The sequence below is a fragment of the Octopus sinensis genome, linkage group LG5, assembly GCF_006345805.1.
Source record: "Octopus sinensis linkage group LG5, ASM634580v1, whole genome shotgun sequence".
Taxonomy (NCBI): domain Eukaryota; kingdom Metazoa; phylum Mollusca; class Cephalopoda; order Octopoda; family Octopodidae; genus Octopus; species Octopus sinensis.
Window position 1 is genome coordinate 89,066,465 of NC_043001.1, and position 19,323 is coordinate 89,085,787.

A 19,323-nucleotide genomic window follows, 5' to 3' on the forward strand; every position below is an offset into this window, starting at 1 on the left:
CCCCACAAGACAAAGACAAAGAATCCACAACTGAGGGAGGAGTAGTATTGAGAGAAGTGGCTTTGTGCCAGTAACCAAAAGGGAAACTTCTATGGGGTAGCTCAACTTGCTAAAAATAGCTGCCAACTCACATACAAATCACACCTTACTGTTTTATGTTTGTATTAGCCAATGTGGGGACCACTACATAACCGTTAGACTTGCTAGTAGTAGTAGTAGCCAAATCTCTCAAATTACACCCTACTTCTCTTTTGCATAAAAGTTGTGCAACTCTGTTCTTAGTAACACTATTTCTGATGAGGCCTATACACCTTTTCCTCTTCACGATTCTTTTATTTTTCACTTTTCTGTCTTTGTATTTTGGTATTTCTTGACACAGTGCAAAGGTCATGTCAAAACATGAACCATAGAATAACATAAGATTCTGTCACCTGTCACTCCCGACTAAATGTTTGAACAAATAATAAAAAAAAAAACCGGCCAGGGTACTGCAGGAGTTATTTCCCTTGCAACGTTTTTACCGTGCAAGACTGCTGTATGTATTTACCTATATATTATCTAACAACAACTTTGGTTATGATTATTAATTCAATACCTCTATCACTTTTCAACATGCTTATAAAATATATAAAAAGAACAGAGCTGCGCACCTGATTCTCAGAAATATTTTTTCAAGCTCAGAATTATTAAACCGTGGAATAAACTACCCACACCAGTAAGCTGTCTGGACAATGCATCCTTCAAAAATTCCATGGTTCTTGAAAGTTACCAACACTATTTCTGATGTGCCTATGCACCTTTTCTTCTTCTTCACGATTCTTTTACAGTTCACTTTTCTGTCTTTGTAGTTTGGTATGTCTACTGGGCATGTACTTTTAACTACCATTGCTGTCTTTCTTTGACTTATTGCTGCTTTCTAAACCCCTTTTTTACCTTTTTCCAACCAGTTGTGATGCATCTGAGCACTGTATACAATAAGCTCAATCATTATCATTATTATAATTATTATTAAGGCGGCAAACTGGCAGAATCGTTAGTACACCGGGCAAAATGCTTAACATCATTTTGTCTCACCTTATGCTTTGAGTTCAAATTCCACCAAGGTAGACTTTGCCTTTCATCCTTTTGGGGTCAATGTCATCAACTAACCTCCCCCAAAGTTTCAAGCTTTGTGCCTATTGCAGAAAGGATTATTACCTCTTCTTTAACAAAGGCAGAGATATTGTTTTCAGTTGTGTTTGTTCGTTTATTTGTTTGTCCAGGCACAAGATATCTCCAGAACTGCTGGATGAATTCAGATGAAACTTTCAGGGATGTTTGGCCTCATGACTGACACAAACTGATTAGATTTGGGGATAGATCCGGTACTGGACAAAGATTCTGGATTATTTTTCCTGTTTTTTTACTTAATTTTTGAGAGTGGTCAGGTTCATTTTTAGTATTCTCGTTTGTGAGAGAAGTCGAGTTTATTTCAGATATTCTCATTTTAAAAATCATCTCTGGCTAATCGTTGAGAGGACACTGGTGTTGCCTTGGTGGAGGTTTGCACTCTCTGAGCGCTCATTATTATTATTATTATTATTATTATTATTATTATTAAGGTGGTGAGCTGGAAGAATGCTTAGTGACTTTTGTTTTGGCTCTTTACATTCAAATTCTGCTGAGGTCAACTTTGCCTTTCATCTTTTCAGAGTTGACGAGCCAAGTACCAGTTGGGCACTGGAGATGATGTAATCAACTGATTACCTCTCCTTAAAGTTGCTGGCCTTGTGCCAAAATTTGAAACCATTAAGGCAGAAAGCTGGCAGAATCTTTAGCACCTGAGACAAAATGCTTAGTGGCATTTCTTCAGGCTCTTTATACTCCGAGTTCAAATTCTGCTGGGGTTGACGTCACCTTTCATGCCTTCAGGGTTGATAAAATAAGCACCAGTTGAGCACTGGTATCAATGAAATCAACTAACCTTCCCTTGCCCAAAATTTCAGGCCTTGTGCTTATAGTAAAATGGATTATTACTGTTATTGTCAATATTTTTAAGGTGGCGAACTGGCAGAATCATTAGCATGCTAGACAAAATGCTTTGCGGAATTTCATCTGTCTTTACGTTCTGAGTTCAAATTCTGCCTTGATTTACTTTACCTTTCATCCTTATGGGGTGGATAAATTAAGTACCAGTGGAACACTGGGGTTGATGTAATCAACTAGTCCCCTCCCCCAAAATTTCAGACACTGTGCCTATAGTAGAAATTTTATCCATGATAAATTTTGTTATTGGTCTGTTTTAGATGAGGTCTGACATGAGGCGAAACAGCTGCTGCTAATGGACAATACGTTATGAGCATTATCACATTTACAAAATTATTTTTGTAAGAAAAACTTATGTTCACTAAATAGCTATGTTGATATTACAAAGGCCAGTAATTTTTTGTAAATGACATTCACTGTGGACTGGAATGTTACAGTGTTTAATGTTCTTCATTAGAAACACAGTGCAGAGGTCATGTCAGAACACGAACCATCGACTAACAAGATTCTGTCACCTGTGACAGGTGACTAAATGTTTGGGCAAATAAAGAAACGGATCAAGGCACTGCAGGAGTTATTTCCCTTGCAACCTTTTTTACCGTGGACGAGTGTTGTATGTCGTCGTCATCATCATCATCGTTTAACATCCACTTTCCATGCTAGCATGGGTTGGACGATTTGACTGAGGTCTGGCAAACCAGATGGCTGCACTAGGCTCCAATCTTGATCTGGCAGAGTTTCTACAGCTGGATGCCCTTCCTAACGCCAACCACTCCGAGAGTGTAGTGGGTACTTTTATGTGCCACCAGCACGAGGGCCAGTCAGGCAGTACTGGTAATGGCCACACTCAAATGGTGCTTTTTATGTGCCCCCTGCACAGGAGCCAGTCCAGCGGCACTGCCAACGACCTCGCTCAAATGCTTTTTTTTCAAGTGCCACCAGCACAGGTGCCAGTAAGGTGTCGCAGGTAACAATCACGCTTGAATGGGGCTTTTTACGTGACACAGGTACGGAAGCCAGTTTGTTGCTCTGGCTCAGATGGTATTCTTAGCACTCCACTAGCACAGATACCAGTCATCGAATTTGGTTTCGATTTCCTCAACAGGTCTTTGCAAGCAGAGTTTAGTGTCCAATGAAGGAAAGGTACACATAAGTGGGCTGGTTACACCCCTGGCATAAGCCATGAGATCTACCTATATACATACATACATACACAATCTGAAAGTTAAGGAGAGGAACGTAAGCACTTATAATTAGTTCGATGAAACAACAAATTTCAATCGATCAAATTCTCCTTTATTTTTAAAAATAGGATCATATTTGAAGCTCCAAAATGTTAGGAAGCATTTACAGTCAAAATGAGATGTTTACAACTAGAATTGACCAAATGAAGCTCAGGCAAAAAATGACCAAATGAATATCTCAGACCTGTCACATGGGCCTGTTCAAACAGAGCTAACAGATCATTTTTCAACATTCTCCTGGCAATGTCTCATAAAGACAAAAACTATTAAATGTGTTTACATGCCTGCTTTGTTAAGTCTCGTTAATATCTTGATATTCTAAAAGACTTTAGTCGTAGATCCTTCCACTCTTTGTGAAACATCAGAAAACAAATGGTCCCTATCCAGTACAATTATAAGCTTTATTATGAACCTTCTCCTAGGTCAGGCCCAAATCTGCCAGGTCTGCTTCACCTCCTCTCTGTTTTTCAATCAAGAGAGGCTCTCTCTGGTCTCTGGAATGTATAACATATAGCTGAGCATCTTCCTGTCTCACAACAATGGTATCCTGTAGGTTACTCAGCCTGGCCTTTTCCTGACTTCTACTATCATGATGTGGGTTCATGCTGAGGAATTCAGTTTGGTCCTAAGGCAATGTCTGTGCAAGCCATCTGCAGTTCTAAATTCTGCAGATCTTTTTTTATTTCTCCCAGACATAGTTCAGCATGAAGGTAAATATATTCAGATGGAGATTGGTGCCTTGATTAGTGAAGGAGTTGGACAATACAGGCTTCAGGCACTGGAAGAAAGCCCACAGCTTTGTTGAGTCTCTTCTCCTCATCACTTTATGAGTTTCATCATTTGTAATGATACTTCCCTAGCTTTAAGTATTATCACTAGATGTTACCAAGAAATATAATTGCTGTGGAGTGCAGGTCTTCTTGAGTACAGCAAGGCACCGGGCATCTTGGTCCTTTGTCATCTCGCCTGAAAGGTACAGTATCCTCAGGTTGTTCTTCAGTACTTTATTCCATGTCTTCTTGGGTCTCCCACTTCCACAGGTTCTATTTACTTTGAAATCTGCACTTCTTTGTGGAGCTGTCAGCATCCATCTGCAATATTAAATATGTAAAGATTAAAACCAGGTAGCAAGGTCCAAAATATTTATGTAAACAAAACTGAATGTTACAGTGATGTTACAGAGTTGATGGAACCAAACTTTAAATTTCTATTTATTTTTTCATCAAACTTACCATTTTGTAGGATTACTACTGGTATTTTGGTTTTCCTTCAAATCTGTTAGTTTCTGTCAGGCATCTTCATCAAATTAGCTTGGCAGATTATTTCTCCTTTTCTGCATAATATATACCACCATGACTGACCAGGCTATCAGATATTGTTACACATCGCTGGTCACAATGCGCTTCACATTGTTTTAGCCTTCAAATGACGCCACCCCGCTGGCTAAGCGAGCAGGCAAACAGAAGAAAGAGTGAGAGAAAGTTGTGATGAAAGAGTACAGCAGGGATTGCCACTACCCCCTGGAGCTTTAGCTGTTTTCACTCAATAAACACTCACAATGCCTGGTCTGTCAATCGAAACCATGATCCTATGACTGCGAGTCCGCTGCCCTAACCACTGGGCCATTCAAGTCCATATATATATATATATATATAAAAAAGGAAATGAAGAAAATGCTGACAAATAATTGAAGTAATTTAAGTAATTTAATTAGGTGAAAGTTCTTTTTACCGGTTGCGCATTTGTTATGCTTATCAAAATATAAAAGAGAGATTAGAGTCTGTCTCTTATATGTGAAAAAAAGGCTCCAGAGTTGTTTTGGATTTGCTTGGTTTCGCGCCTAAAATTTTGATCGGTCATTATGAAGGGGTCACGTGAATGTTTGAATGGAAGTTGGTGTTGGGGTAAGAAAAAGGCTCCAGAGAAGTTAAAATTTGGCTAGTGTCCCGCCTAAAATTTCTTATTGGCCATAATAAAGAGGTCACGTGAATGTTTAGAATTTTCGAAAATAGTGTTGTTGAAAATTCTTATTGTTCAGGCTGGTCAGTAGACGTCATGTGGATATTTTAAATAGCTTTTTAGCGCGTAGTTAGGGAGTGTATTTTCCGCTTGACTGGATAAGTAAGTTCGTTTAGAACAGGGAGAGCTGTATGTATGTATGTGTGTGCGCGCGCGCGCGCGTGTGTGTGTTTATATGTATGTTGGGGCGCGCGCGCGTGTATATATGTGTATGTGTGTGGGTACAATTTTCAATATTTATAGTTCTGCTGGCCTTGTGCCTGTATCGGGAAGCAACGTATTTGTGTGAAGTCAATATTTACAGCCATTTCCAAAAAATAGTGTTGGATGTTTTGCACCCGTATTCAATTATGTGTATGTGTGGAACCATATATTTGTGTGTGTGTCATGGTGTTAATATCTGGGTAAAGGTGTGTGTAGGGTGTGTGCAGGTGTAAGTGTGTTTGTTGTGGGTTCGTGTTAGGGGCATGTGTTTAGAAGTGGTCTGTATTTATTAATAAGGTGGGATTCCATGGTTATTCGCTGGGTATGAGTGGCATTGTCTTTAAATTTGTAGAGGGGAAAGATTCTAAAATTGGGATGGAGTTGTGCGGCACAGGTATCAATATGTGCACTAAATGCTATTTTTCTATATTCTTCCTGTATTTTTATTTGGGATCTGTGGACAGTCATGCGTTGGCGGAGGCTATTTTTTGTTTGGCCTATGTAGTGTTCATTACAGCCCGAGCAAGTTAAGACATATACTAGGTTTTCTGATGCGCATGTGAAGTTGTGTTTTACTGTGAAACGTTGTCCTTGTTTAAAAAGGAATTCCGGACCTTCTATTAGGTTGATGCATATACCACAGTTGGGTCTATTGCATTTGTTTACTGTGGGTTTAGTTGTGGTTGGCAGTACTTTGGCATTTGTTAGGATGGTTTTCAATGATTTGGGTTGCCTTTTGCTCTTTATGATTTCGTGTGTTAGGAGGATTTGGTTCATTCTATGGTCCTTTTGTAATACAGGAATGTTCTGGAGGATGGTGTCAAAAGCTTCATTGTTGAGGGGGTTGTGTGTAGAGATGTATGGTAGAGTATGGGGTTTCGATGTAACAGGTTTAGGGCGTCTAAGTTCCTGCGTGCTGAGTTTTAGGGCGCGTTGGATCCCATTGTCAATTAGTGACGTGGGGTAATCCCTGCTTGTTAATGTGCCCTTGAGTTCTTGTAGACGTAAGAGACGGGTGTTTTTATTGGAGACTATAGTGCAAATTCTCTTGGCTAAGTTGTAGGGAATGTTATTTTAACGTGTCTAGGGTGGCATGAATTGAAAGGGAGGTATTGCTTGGAGTCTGTGGGCTTGTAGTATATGTCTGTTTCTATTTTTTTGTTGTGAATTTTAATGAGGATGTCGAGGAAGGGAATTTGTTGAGGGCTGTATTCCATTGTGAAAATAATGTTTGTGTTGAGCCCATTTATAAGAGTGTGAAATTCGTTAAGCTTCTCGACGGTTTCGGGCCAAAGGATGAAGCAGTCATCAAGATATCTCTTCCAGTTCTTCTCTATGTGTGTGTGGAGAGTGGTGCCAAATTGGTTAAGAACGTTATTATAGAGGGTGATTTCCAGGTATCCCATGACTAAGTTGGCGTAAGTGGGAGCTGTTTTCGTTCCCATTGCCGTCCCTGATTTCTGTCTGTAGAATTTGTTGTTGAAGGTGAAGAAATTATTCTCTAAGATGAATTTGAGTCCTTCTAAAATAAATTCCTTTTTGATGCGGTGTGGGAGTTCGTTGGAGTAATTATCCAGCCAGAATTGGATAGCTTCTATTCCTAGGTTGTGGGGGATGTTGGAGTAAAGATTGACTACATCGAATGTTACTAGCAGGGTTTGTTCAGCAAGAAGTGTATTGGGGAGGTGGTTGAGCATATCTAGATCGTCCCTTATGTAGCTTTTAATGTGTTTGAGGAACGGCTTGAGAAGGGTATCAATGAAGTTGCTAAGGCGGTGGGTTTCGCAAGCGGGACCTGGCCCTAAACCTGTTACATCGAAACCCCATACTCTACCATACATCTCTACACACAACCCCCTCAACAATGAAGCTTTTGACACCATCCTCCAGAACATTCCTGTATTACAAAAGGACCATAGAATGAACCAAATCCTCCTAACACACGAAATCATAAAGAGCAAAAGGCAACCCAAATCATTGAAAACCATCCTAACAAATGCCAAAGTACTGCCAACCACAACAACTAAACCCACAGTAAACAAATGCAATAGACCCAACTGTGGTATATGCATCAACCTAATAGAAGGTCCGGAATTCCTTTTTAAACAAGGACAACGTTTCACAGTAAAACACAACTTCACATGCGCATCAGAAAACCTAGTATATGTCTTAACTTGCTCGGGCTGTAATGAACACTACATAGGCCAAACAAAAAATAGCCTCCGCCAACGCATGACTGTCCACAGATCCCAAATAAAAATACAGGAATATAGAAAAATAGCATTTAGTGCACATATTGATACCTGTGCCGCACAACTCCATCCCAATTTTAGAATCTTCCCCTCTACAAATTTAAAGACAATGCCACTCATACCCAGCGAATAACCATGGAATCCCACCTTATTAATAAATACAGACCACTTCTAAACACATGCCCCTAACACGAACCCACAACAACACACTTACACCTGCACACACCCTACACACACCTTTACCCAGATATTACACCATGACACACACACAAATATATGGTTCCACACATACACATAATTGAATACGGGTGCAAAACATCCAACACTATTTTTTGGAAATGGCTGTAAATATTGACTTCACACAAATACGTTGCTTCCCGATACAGGCACAAGGCCAGCAGAACTATAAATATTGAAAATTGTACCCACACATACACATATACACACGCGCACGCGCCGCCCCAACATACATATAAACACACACACGCGCGCGCGCGCGCACACACATACATACTACAGCTCTCCCTGTTCTAAACGAACTTACTTATCCAGTCAAGCGGAAAATACACTCCCTAACTACGCGCTAAAAAGCTATTTAAAATATCCACATGACGTCTACTGACCAGCCTGAACAATAAGAATTTTCAACAACACTATTTTCGAAAATTCTAAACATTCACGTGACCTCTTTATTATGGCCAATAAGAAATTTTAGGCGGGACACTAGCCAATTTTAACTTCTCTGGAGCCTTTTTTCTTACCCCAACACCAACTTCCATTCAAACATTCACGTGACCCCTTCATAATGACCAATCAAATTTTAGGCGCGAAACCAAGCAAATCCAAAACAACTCTGGAGCCTCTTTTTTTCACATATAAGAGACAGACTCTAATCTCTCTTTTATATTTTGATAAGCATAACAAATGCGCAACCGGTAAAAAGAACTTTCACCTAATTAAATTACTTAAATTACTTCAATTATTTGTCAGCATTTTCTTCATTTCCTTTTTTATATATCACCACTCGTGTTCGACATCTCCTTTTTTTAAATATATATATATATATATATATATATATATTTATATTTATATTTATGTATATAGTTATAATTCAAGTTTAGATTTAAATTTAAAATTTAAACTGTGCTTTGGGTATGTCCCTAGTAGTATGCCAGCAGAGCACATTCACTGCATATGGCTACCTGGTGTTGTCCACAGTAATTGCACAATCATTGCTGGATCTACATTAGGAATTTCTCTGTGTACATTGGGTTTAGTAGAAACAATTGATACGGAAGATAGAGTATAGTGGAAACTTTATTTATCACAATGATCATGCTGGATGTGTCAAAATGATTGTTGTGATAAAGTTTCCAATATACTCTATCCTCCGTATCAACTGTTTCTACTATATATATATATATATATATATATATATATATATCAAGGACCTATTGTCAGAAAATATATGACTTCAAATACAGCTTCATTGACAGACAAAATCCTTGTCTCAGTCTATAGCATTTGCTAGTTTCCTACAATATCTACTAATTGCTATTCACTACTCAAATAGTGATCCATGCTGTACTAAATTATCCATCAATATTACATATTGTTCAGTGTATATTCATCTGCTTAGCACTCCATAATGTCCTTATTTCTATTGATATCACCCACTGCAGTGTCTCATTATCACCTACTAACATTCCAAATTGATCAATAACCAACTATATTCCTCGTTTTTATCCAGGACACTGTCATTGAAGTTCTCTTACTATCACTCGCTGTTGTATATAATACTAAATATAGTTCAATAACTTGCAATTATAATGTACTGATCTATTTATCAGAAACCAATAACAACTGGAATCGAAGTAAAGGAAACAAAAAACACCTGTTCATCTGCTCCACTCTCTTGTTAACAGTAAACAACCCTGGGATCAATAATGCTGTGTATATATTATACACACATATATATATGTATAATTGTTTAATATGTCTGAGTGGTTGGTACATTAAACGTGCACTGAACGATGGACTTGAATACTGTTCAATGGGTCAAACTAACAATTAATATTCTTTGTGACTATTTTAAGACAGCGAGCTGGCAGAATTGTTAGCATGCCTGGCAAGATGCTAAGTGGCATTTCGTCTGTCTTTACATTCTGAGTTCAAATTCTGCTGTGATTAACTTTACCTTTCATCCTTTCAGGGTCAATAAAATAAGTACCAGTTGAGCACTGGGGATCAATATAATCAACTTGCCTCCTTCCCCAAAGTTGCTGGCCTTGTGCCAAAAAACTTGAAATTATTACCGGTGACTATTTTTGTTTGTTTCACTATTGAAAAAAGGCATCCTAAAAAGGTAGCACATATAATTTTTCTTTTACTTGTTTCAGTCATTTGACTGTGACCATACTGAAGCACTGCCTTTAGTCAAACAAATCAACTCCAGGGATTATTCTTTGTAAGCCTAATATTTATTCTATCATTCTTTTTTGCCAAACCGCTAAGTTATGGGGACGTAAACATCAGTTGTCAAGTGATGAAGGGGTGGGGGACAAACACAGACACACAAATACATACATTATATATATATATATATATACATGTATGTATACACACACACAAGGCTTTGGTTAGCCTGAGGCTATAGTAGAAGACACTTGTCCAACGTGCCATGCAGTGGAACTGAACCCAGAACCATGTGGCTGGGAAGCAAGCTTCTTACCACACAGCCACTCCTGCACACATATATATATATCTTTTACTTGTTTCATTCATGGGACCGCAGCTATGTTGGGGCACTGCTTTGAAAGAATTAGTCAAATAAATTATCCTCTAATACTTATCCCATCAGTCTCTTTTGCCAAACCACTAAGTTACATGAACGTAGACAAACTGACACTAATTGTCAAACAGTGGTGGGGGGACAAACACAAACACACACAACACATAAGGCATGGCTGTGTGGTAAGAAGCTTGTTTCCCAACCACATGGCTCTGGATTCAGTCCCACTGTGTGACAGCTTAAGCTAGTGTCTTCTACAATAACCTTGGGCCAGCCAAAGCCTTGTGAGTGGATTTGGTAGTTGGTAACTGAAAGAAGCTGTCATATGTATGTGTGTGTCTTTGTTTGTCCCCCATCACCATTTGACAACCGGTGTTGGTGTGTTTATGTCCTTGTAACTTAGCAGTTAGAATAAGTACTAGGCTTTAAAAAAAAATAAGCCCTGGGGTCGATTTGTTGACTAAAACCTTTCGAGGTGGTGCTCCAGCATGGCTGCAGTCAAATGACTGAAACAAGTAAAAGAATGTATACAATGGACTTCCTCAAAGTTTCCATCAACCAAATTCACTCACAAGACATTAGTTAGCCAAAAGTTATAGAATATACATGCCCAGAGTGCTGACTGGTGGAACTGAACCCAGAACCATGTGGTTGCAAAGTGAGCTTCTTAACTATACTGCCATACATGTGTTCCTTTTAAAATCAGGGTACAATTAATGCTTTTCCAGATATAATTTCCTGAAATAATCTCTTTAATGGCTTGGGGCAACAGACAGCAGAAAGGGAAGCTAGAATCAATCCTATTACAGACTTTTATTAACCCCATCATGGTGGTTCGATCTGACACTACAAAGAGAGAGATGAAGCTAAATACTGTTAAGGCTTAAAGCTAGCATTTAACCATTTCTGTCATCATCTTTTATTTATTTAAATGACTTTTTAACAGCTGCAAGGCCGCAGCATTTGTGATAAGGTTTTAGATGGTGTTAGGAAGGGCATCCAGCCATAAAACCCCTGCCAAAACAAACACAGAAGTCTGGTGCAGGCTCTTGCCTGGCCTGCATCTGTCATATTGTCTAATTCATGCCAGCATTGAAGGCAGACAATAAATGGTGATGATGGTGATGATATCAACCTCTCTATTTGACACATACTTATTATATGAAATAGTTATGAGACTCATGCATGGCCTACTGTGTTACAGCATTAGCAAATGAGGAAATTTATAAATGGCTGCTCAAACTGTTAAAAATAGCAACCAAATCTTTCTCAAATCACAACTTACCATAAAGAAAAAAGATGCGTTAGATAAGGTATTCTTAGATAAACAATGTCTGGAAAAAATAGGAAAAGTTTAGTTGGAATGTTATTGATCATGGCTCTACTTACTTAGGACTCGTTAGTGCTAAGCAGCAAAAAGCATTTACTACATCAATCCCAGAAAAATTAAGTACAATGTCTACCTTAGCTAGATTTGAACTTTGAGCACAACAGAATGTAACGAAACATCAGAAACAATTTAATGTGTCACTAATATTTCTATTAGTTAGTTCAAAGATGGTGAGCTGGCAGAATTGTTAGCACACTGGACAAAATGCTTACATTCTGAGTTCAAATTCTGCCAAGGTTGACTTTGCCTTTTGTCTTTTCAGGGTTGATAAACTGAGTACCAGTTGAGTAATAGGGTCAAAGTAATCGACTTAACCTCTCACCTGAAATTACTGGCCTTGTACTAAAATTTGAAACCAATATTTCTGTTAGCTTCACCAGCTTGTCACAGGATCTCTGGAATAACATTACTCGGCAAGATTGGATAGTTTCTCCAAGGTGAGCTGCTACTTTTCCTTATTGAAAGGCCATAGCACTGGTACTATGGGGACATGTGGTCAGAATGCCACAGGAAAAGATTGCAAAATAGGTCTCCTACTGGCTGGCTTAACTGAAAGAATCTAAGAGTAGACCATGAGTAAGCTGACCAGATAATATCCAGTCTCCATTGGTCATGCTTGAGAATCTAGCAGGAAAGTGTAATGCTGGTTGCTTCTGACAGGATCCTATGAAGGCCTTAGAGTCCTCAAGCCTTCCAAGAATAGTAGGTGGAGAAGATGGATGGAAGGAAGGACCTTGATTCAAAGTGAGAGTGAATCAGGTCTTCCGACAATTCATCTTCTCTGAGTCCACTGGACATATAGCCAACACTATGAGCTAACAAAAGCTCTCATTAATTGCACAGCATTCCTCCTGTTTTTAGTGGTGAGAAGTTTCTACTTGACGTACTAATATACAGTTAGGCAAATTGATTCAGACAGAGTTTTATGTAATGTACACTATGCAGGTCAGGAATTGGCAACTTCATCTTGTAATAGTCCACTTCTAAAGTTTTCTTGTTTTTTTTTCATTTGCCCAAGGCTCACATCACCATAATTTTAATGACCACTTTTCCATGCTCAAATGGGCCAGACAGAATTTGTCATGGCAGATCTTCTACAGCTGAATGCCCTTCCTGTTGTAAACTCTCACCCATTCCTAAGTAAGGTAGTATTTTCCCATGGCCAGACATGTTTTCATGGAAAATTGGAAATGATGGACACAGCTTATTTGATAGTGACACTCTTTACCTCTGATTTATGACTGTGATTGTTCATACTGTAGTTGATAATATTGTTGTTAGTGCTGTTCTCTACATTTGAGCCTGCAGTGTTTGGAATTAACTCTTTTTCTTCCTTCCTCTCTGTTGTGTGTATGTATATGTATGTGAATGATTGTGAATGCTTATGAGCATCTGTATCTGCCTGCATGAGTATGAAAGGGCATAGCCTCCTCTGCATCTCTCACATCAATTTTTATGTATTTACTACCTGTGCCCTGTATTTCACCATTCAGGTGATGGTGTGCATATTGAAGAATATATCGAACAAACTTAACACAATACTTTATATCTTCTTGCCAAAACACTGATAAGGTGAATCAATAAGATAATATCAACTCACCAAATTACTGTGTCATCTTGTCATTTGATTTACTGAAATATGTGTATGTTTTATAAAGCTTAAATACCAAACATATACTTTGTATTTTATTAATACTGTTACTTGGTTCATATTCCACACATTAGTCTATCCCATAATTTGGTACTCCATGTCTAACCATATAGGATACAGGAATGTGTGTGTGTGTCTGCTATTGTGTCATGTGTAATAGTTGTATGTCCTCATGCTTATTACTTACTTTTCCTTTCAATTAATTGATGTTCTTACATTTCAAGTTGCTTGCTGCAGTTAAATAAATAACTGAAAGGCATTATTTTCAAGAATATGGCTCAAAAGTATCCAAAGATGCAATTTTCTGTAACATGAGAGTGACAATGATATACAGTAAATAACACCTCCTTACATATGACACTACTTCCCCAGACCAAGAAAATGATTACCCAGTAACATTAAAGACATGCTGCTAAAAAAATTCTTTCACTATCCACTGGGACAGGTTGCTGAAAGCCTTTCCCTTATTGATTACAAAATACCAAACCTTCAAGTTATATAAAAACCTTCATATACAAAAAAAAAAAGAAAGAAAACGAAAACAACAACCTGAGAGATTAAAATTTGTTTTAGTTTTTTTTTGTCTGTAATTCATAATTATGTAATAAAGTCCTGTGTAGAAAATTGATGTAGAAAAATAAAATTCTTAGAATGTACTGAAGTGTTAATGTCTATACAGCTGATTCTCTGCCGTATGCATAGCTTACCACTGAGTAAAGAGAGGTCTGGGAGCCCAAGTTGGAATTGAAGTCTTTCTGAGAGTAAGGAGGAGTTTCTTGGGTTAAACTGGACGGGTTCTGAACCATTGAGTTAAAATAGTTCCTAACATTGAAACTTCGGTCTGACTCATTCAAGGACCCAATATCGAGATCCTGAAATGCTCTTCGTTTCTCAGATTTTTCCAAATGACTGCTATCTTCTGCAGATCGGTTGCACAGCCAATTTGGGCCATTTTTTTTACAAACACACTTCCAGAGAACTATTAAAGCCATGAAAACAACAACTGCAAAAATACTGCAACTTATTGCAATGATTAATACCGTATTAGAATCTGGTTTGTTCTTCAACTCGACATCACACTTGGAAATCTCTTCATCTGTAAGCTGTTTAATGCGGCGCTCATGTAGACCTAATGGAATCTCACACTGAAGAAAATCACACCCATCAGATTGATACTGATTTGAGCACTGTAACGTTCGAGAATATGTTGGATTCTGTAACCAGTTACGGAATCCTCTTATATGACAGTCACACACCCAAGAGTTCCTATCAACTTTTATCCATTTTAAATTGGAAAATATACGCAAAGTTGATTCTGGGATATTTTTGAGATTATTAGCAGAAAGATCTAATTTCTGAAGGCTTCTGGGTCCTTCAAATTGGTTCAAACTGTTTATTGAACAGTCAGAGAGATTCAGTTCTCGCAACCGATATAACTCTGTAAAAGCATTAACTGGAAGTTTTTGGAGAGGATTTCCAGATAAGCTTAAATATTCAAGCTGGGGTGCCATTGGATGCAAAGAGCCACTGTCTAAATGGTCAATTGAGTTCAGTGATAAATCTAAATGTTTAGTGTTGAAGTATTTAAAAGTCTCATCAAAGATCTGTCGAAGATTATTCCGAGACAAGTTCAAAGTATCAAGGTTGATACCAGAAAACTGGTTCTCTTCTAGTTTATAAATGGTATTATTGTACAAAGAAAGAGTCCTCAAATTTGGAAGACTGCGAAGGATATTCAGCATGAGAGGTTTGGTCAGTCCGTTACTTGACAAGTCCAAGCTTATTAAATTACGAGTAATTGTGAACAGATCCGTTGCTATTGAAAACAACTGACAGTTACTAAGTGATAAATGCAGCAAACTGCGCAACCACTGAAAACTGTAGCTGTAAATATTCTGCATGTTATTCCCATCAAGGATCAAAGTGTTCAGCTTACCTTGAGACTTAAAAATACCACTCGGGAGAGAATAAACCTGGTTCCACGACAAGTCAAGAAACTCTAATTTATGTAAGGTGTAAAAAATATCATCAATATTTGCAATCAAGTTGTGAGACAGATCTAAATGAATTAGGTTCGAGAGTCCTTCAAAGGCTTTGTTGTCTACATTGGTGATATCATTGTGTGTCAATGAAAGATACTGTAAGTTCACCATGCCTTGGAATGTTGTCTCAGAAAGTTGAGAAATGTAATACTTTGTTACAGTTAAGTTATTGAGTTGACTGAAGGATTCAGTACGAGAAAAGCTTTGCTTCAGATCACCACGCATCTTACTGCCCTGTAGTGTCAGCTGCTGTGTAGATTTCGGCACTTTTGCAACTGTGTTTTGTAATGACCCACTCTGGCACACCACCACAGTGCCAGAGCAGCTGCAGGAAGTGGGACAGCCATTTGTATATGTCAGAAACACAATGAAGAATAAATAGTATGATAGAGATTTGATCATCACCCAAGTTTCTAGAAAATAAAACAAAAAACAGTATTAAGACCTGAATTTATTATTTTTTATTATAAATCTATTATATTAATTAATAAATTAGTTCTTAACAGTGGCTATTAATAAATGATTACAGATTACCATTTATGTGTAAATACTATAAGAGTTTCACATATGTAATACAATGACTTGAAAACCAGATTATCAAAGTAATTAGTAGATAAAATCTCCTCGAAGATGTGCTTAAAATCTAAAAATCAAAAGCTCAGCAAACAAGGGAAATAACTGCAGGAAGATCAGTTGATTGCTATGTTTCAACAGAGTTGGCAAGAGAGACTTAACTGGATTTTGGCTTTTGAAACAAATTAACAGAAGTAACAGACATGTTTTTGATCTTATTAGATCTTGCTCTGCTGAAGACGTCTTTGACCAGTTAGCTTTAATGGTCAGTTCCACTCCAGACAATATTATCTATCATTGTCAAGAAGACATAGAAAGGAGATGATTATTAGGCAGAGGAAGATAATGAGAAATGGAAGTGGTTTTGGGCAGGGAAGAAAGGTTACTGAGAAAGCCAGTGGGTGGAGGGATGTAGTATGTACTTATTCTGTTCTCAGATGATAAAAAAGTGATGAGTGTTAAGAGATGAAACATGGGGTGAAAAGGCTGATGGGGCAGAGAGGATGGAGTTGGGGTAGAGCCCATCTCAGATAAGCATTATCAAGGTAGTTTTAGGATATCAATTCTGCTGTGGTAAGTGAATCTTCTTGAGTACAAAAAAGTGCCAAATATCTCAGTCCTTTGTCATCTCTTTCGTAAGACTCAGCAACTTGAGATTGGCCTTCAATACTTCACGTGCACACACACATATATAAACAGAGAGGAAGAGAGGGGGAAGTCAGAGAGAGGATATGTTAGAAGAGTCTTAATTTATGGAAAAGAAATTGGGGAAGGAGAATGTTAAAAAATATGTGCCTACCATAATTCACTGGGTCCCATACGTCCTACATAACAATTGAGTCTCAATATTGTTTATCTACTTAGTGATTCTTGCATCGTTATTCTAACTTGCACAGTGAAGTCTATGCTTTGCTGAGAAGGTCTAATAAAATTAAAACAAATCAAGAGTTGTGCCCCATACTTGCTTAGTAATTAAAACATTTGTCACTGAGTTAATGTTGATTTTTTTTCTCACCACATAAGTATTCTAATTGGATTGTTGATGCTACATTTACTTATGAATTAGCAATTGTTTTTCAAACAGAAATACAAGCATGGCTGTGTGTTCAAGCAGTTTGCTTTCCAATCGTGTGGGAAAATACTAGCGTCTAACATTATTATCATCATTCTTGCATGAGTTAGACAGAATTTTTTGACATAGGTTTTGTATGGCTGGATGCTCTTCCTATTGTCAACCCTCACCAGTTTCTAAGCAAAGTAATATTTACCCATGATCAGACATGTTTTCATGGAAGATAGAAAACAAATGATGTACATTTACAACCACCATGATATGCTGCAAGGAGAAACACTGGTACAAACACATTATATGTGTTTGTTTGTGTATATGGTTGTGTGTGTGTGTGTGTGTGGAAGAGTATGGCCTTAGTGGTTAGGATGTTGCACTCATGATCATAAGATTATGGTTTTGATTCCTGAACCAAGCAATGCATTCTGTTTGTGAGCAATCCTGTGACAGTCTGGCATCCCATCCAGGAGGAATATATATGCCACAGAATCCGGAAAATCACCCTTATGAGCTTATGGCTTGGGAAAGATCTTGGATTCTTTTTTGTTTTGTTTCTTTGTCATTTTGATACATACACTCAAATGTGTACGTATATATATATATATATATATATATATATGAAGGGCTTCTTTCAGTTTCTTGCAAGGCTTTGGTCCAACTAAAGCTGTAGTAGAAGACACTTGCCAAGGTTCCGTTCAATAGGACTGACTGAACCTGAAACTACATGCTTAGAAAGGAAGGTCTTAACCACTGTCATAGAGTTATAAGTTATTTCTTGTACACAAATACATACAACTGTGCTGACCTCATACAAACGTATAACTATGTAGAGACAAAAGTTGTAAACAAACAATGGATAGCAGAGCCAATTAATATGTTTGTGTGTGTGTGTGCATGCATGCGTGAGATATTTATTAATAAATGACATCAGTGACACACCCAGATTGAACTTGGAGGCTTTGGACTAGGAAGGACTAGCTCCACAAGACAACAACCAAACTATTTACCACCTGTAGTTTTATTTATGTCAACAACAACAACATAGTTTTAATATTTTATCTTTCAATATCTGGATATCAGATATGGATACAGGTGGTAGTAATCGGGTTAGCTTACATAACCTATTGAGGTGTGTATGTGCATGGAGGTAGGGCAATGGACTGACCTTATATACATACACACATAACCACTAATAAATGTTAATATTTTGAGCATCATCATAAAAATCATCATTGAATTAAAAATGGCAAACGCAAATATTTTGTAATTTCCCCTTCATGTATAAGCTCTGTAGCAATAAAAGAAATATTTAAAAAAGAATTATTACTATTGTTATTATTATCATTATCATTCTTCTTATTATTATTAAGGCAGTGAGTTGGTAGAATCATTAGTACACCAGGCAAAATACTTAGGGGTATTTTGCCCATTGCTATGTTCTGAGTTCAAATTCTGCTGAGGTCGAGTTTGCCTTTCCTCCTTTCAGGGTCCATAAATTAAGTACCAGTTGTGTACTGGGGTCGATCTAAACAACTGCCCCCCACCCACTCCCAAAAAATTTCAGGCCTTGTGTCTAGAGTAGAAAAGGTTATTATTATTATTATTATTATTATTAAGGTGGTGAGCTGGTAGAATCATTAGTATACCAAGCAAAATGTTTAGCAGCATTTCACCCATCACTATGTTCTGAGTTCAAATTCTGCCATGGTCAGCTTTGCCTTTCATTCTTTTGAGGTTGATTAAATAACTACCAGTGGAACACTGGGGTCAATGTAATTGTCTAACCCTCTCCCTCAAATTTCAGGCCTTGTGCCTATAGTAGAAAGGATTTGCTTTGAATTTGTACAAGTTGACTCCAAGTCTCAGCCAGAGATCTCAAGAGACAACAAGTTAGAAGTTCAAGTTGGAATTATGCCTAGGTGTCATATATTTGATTTTGCACATAGTATTGTTCTAGAGAATGTTTAAGAAAACAAGAAAATTATAAGTTTGTTTTAAAATTTGAGATTACATAGACAGTATTTTATGTAGGATATAAGCAGTCCCCATGAGCACTATCTTTT

The 19,323-nt window shown here is 37.7% G+C and overlaps 2 protein-coding genes across 3 annotated transcripts in view; one reads left to right on the forward strand and one right to left on the reverse strand.

Moving 5' to 3' along the window:
* Positions 1 to 19,323, forward strand: part of LOC115211809 (anoctamin-10) — a 251,375-nt gene that overhangs the window by 26,707 nt on the left and 205,345 nt on the right. The gene's annotated exons all lie outside the window — the stretch shown is intronic.
* LOC115211810 (leucine-rich repeat transmembrane neuronal protein 4) overlaps positions 14,127 to 19,323 on the reverse strand; it is a 38,323-nt gene continuing 33,126 nt past the window's right edge. The window contains exon 2 of the mRNA XM_029780516.2: positions 14,127 to 16,031. Within this exon, the coding sequence (XP_029636376.1) occupies positions 14,248 to 16,020 (1,773 nt within the window). The 5' untranslated portion in view covers positions 16,021 to 16,031 and the 3' untranslated portion in view covers positions 14,127 to 14,247. The remainder of the gene's footprint in view (positions 16,032 to 19,323) is intronic.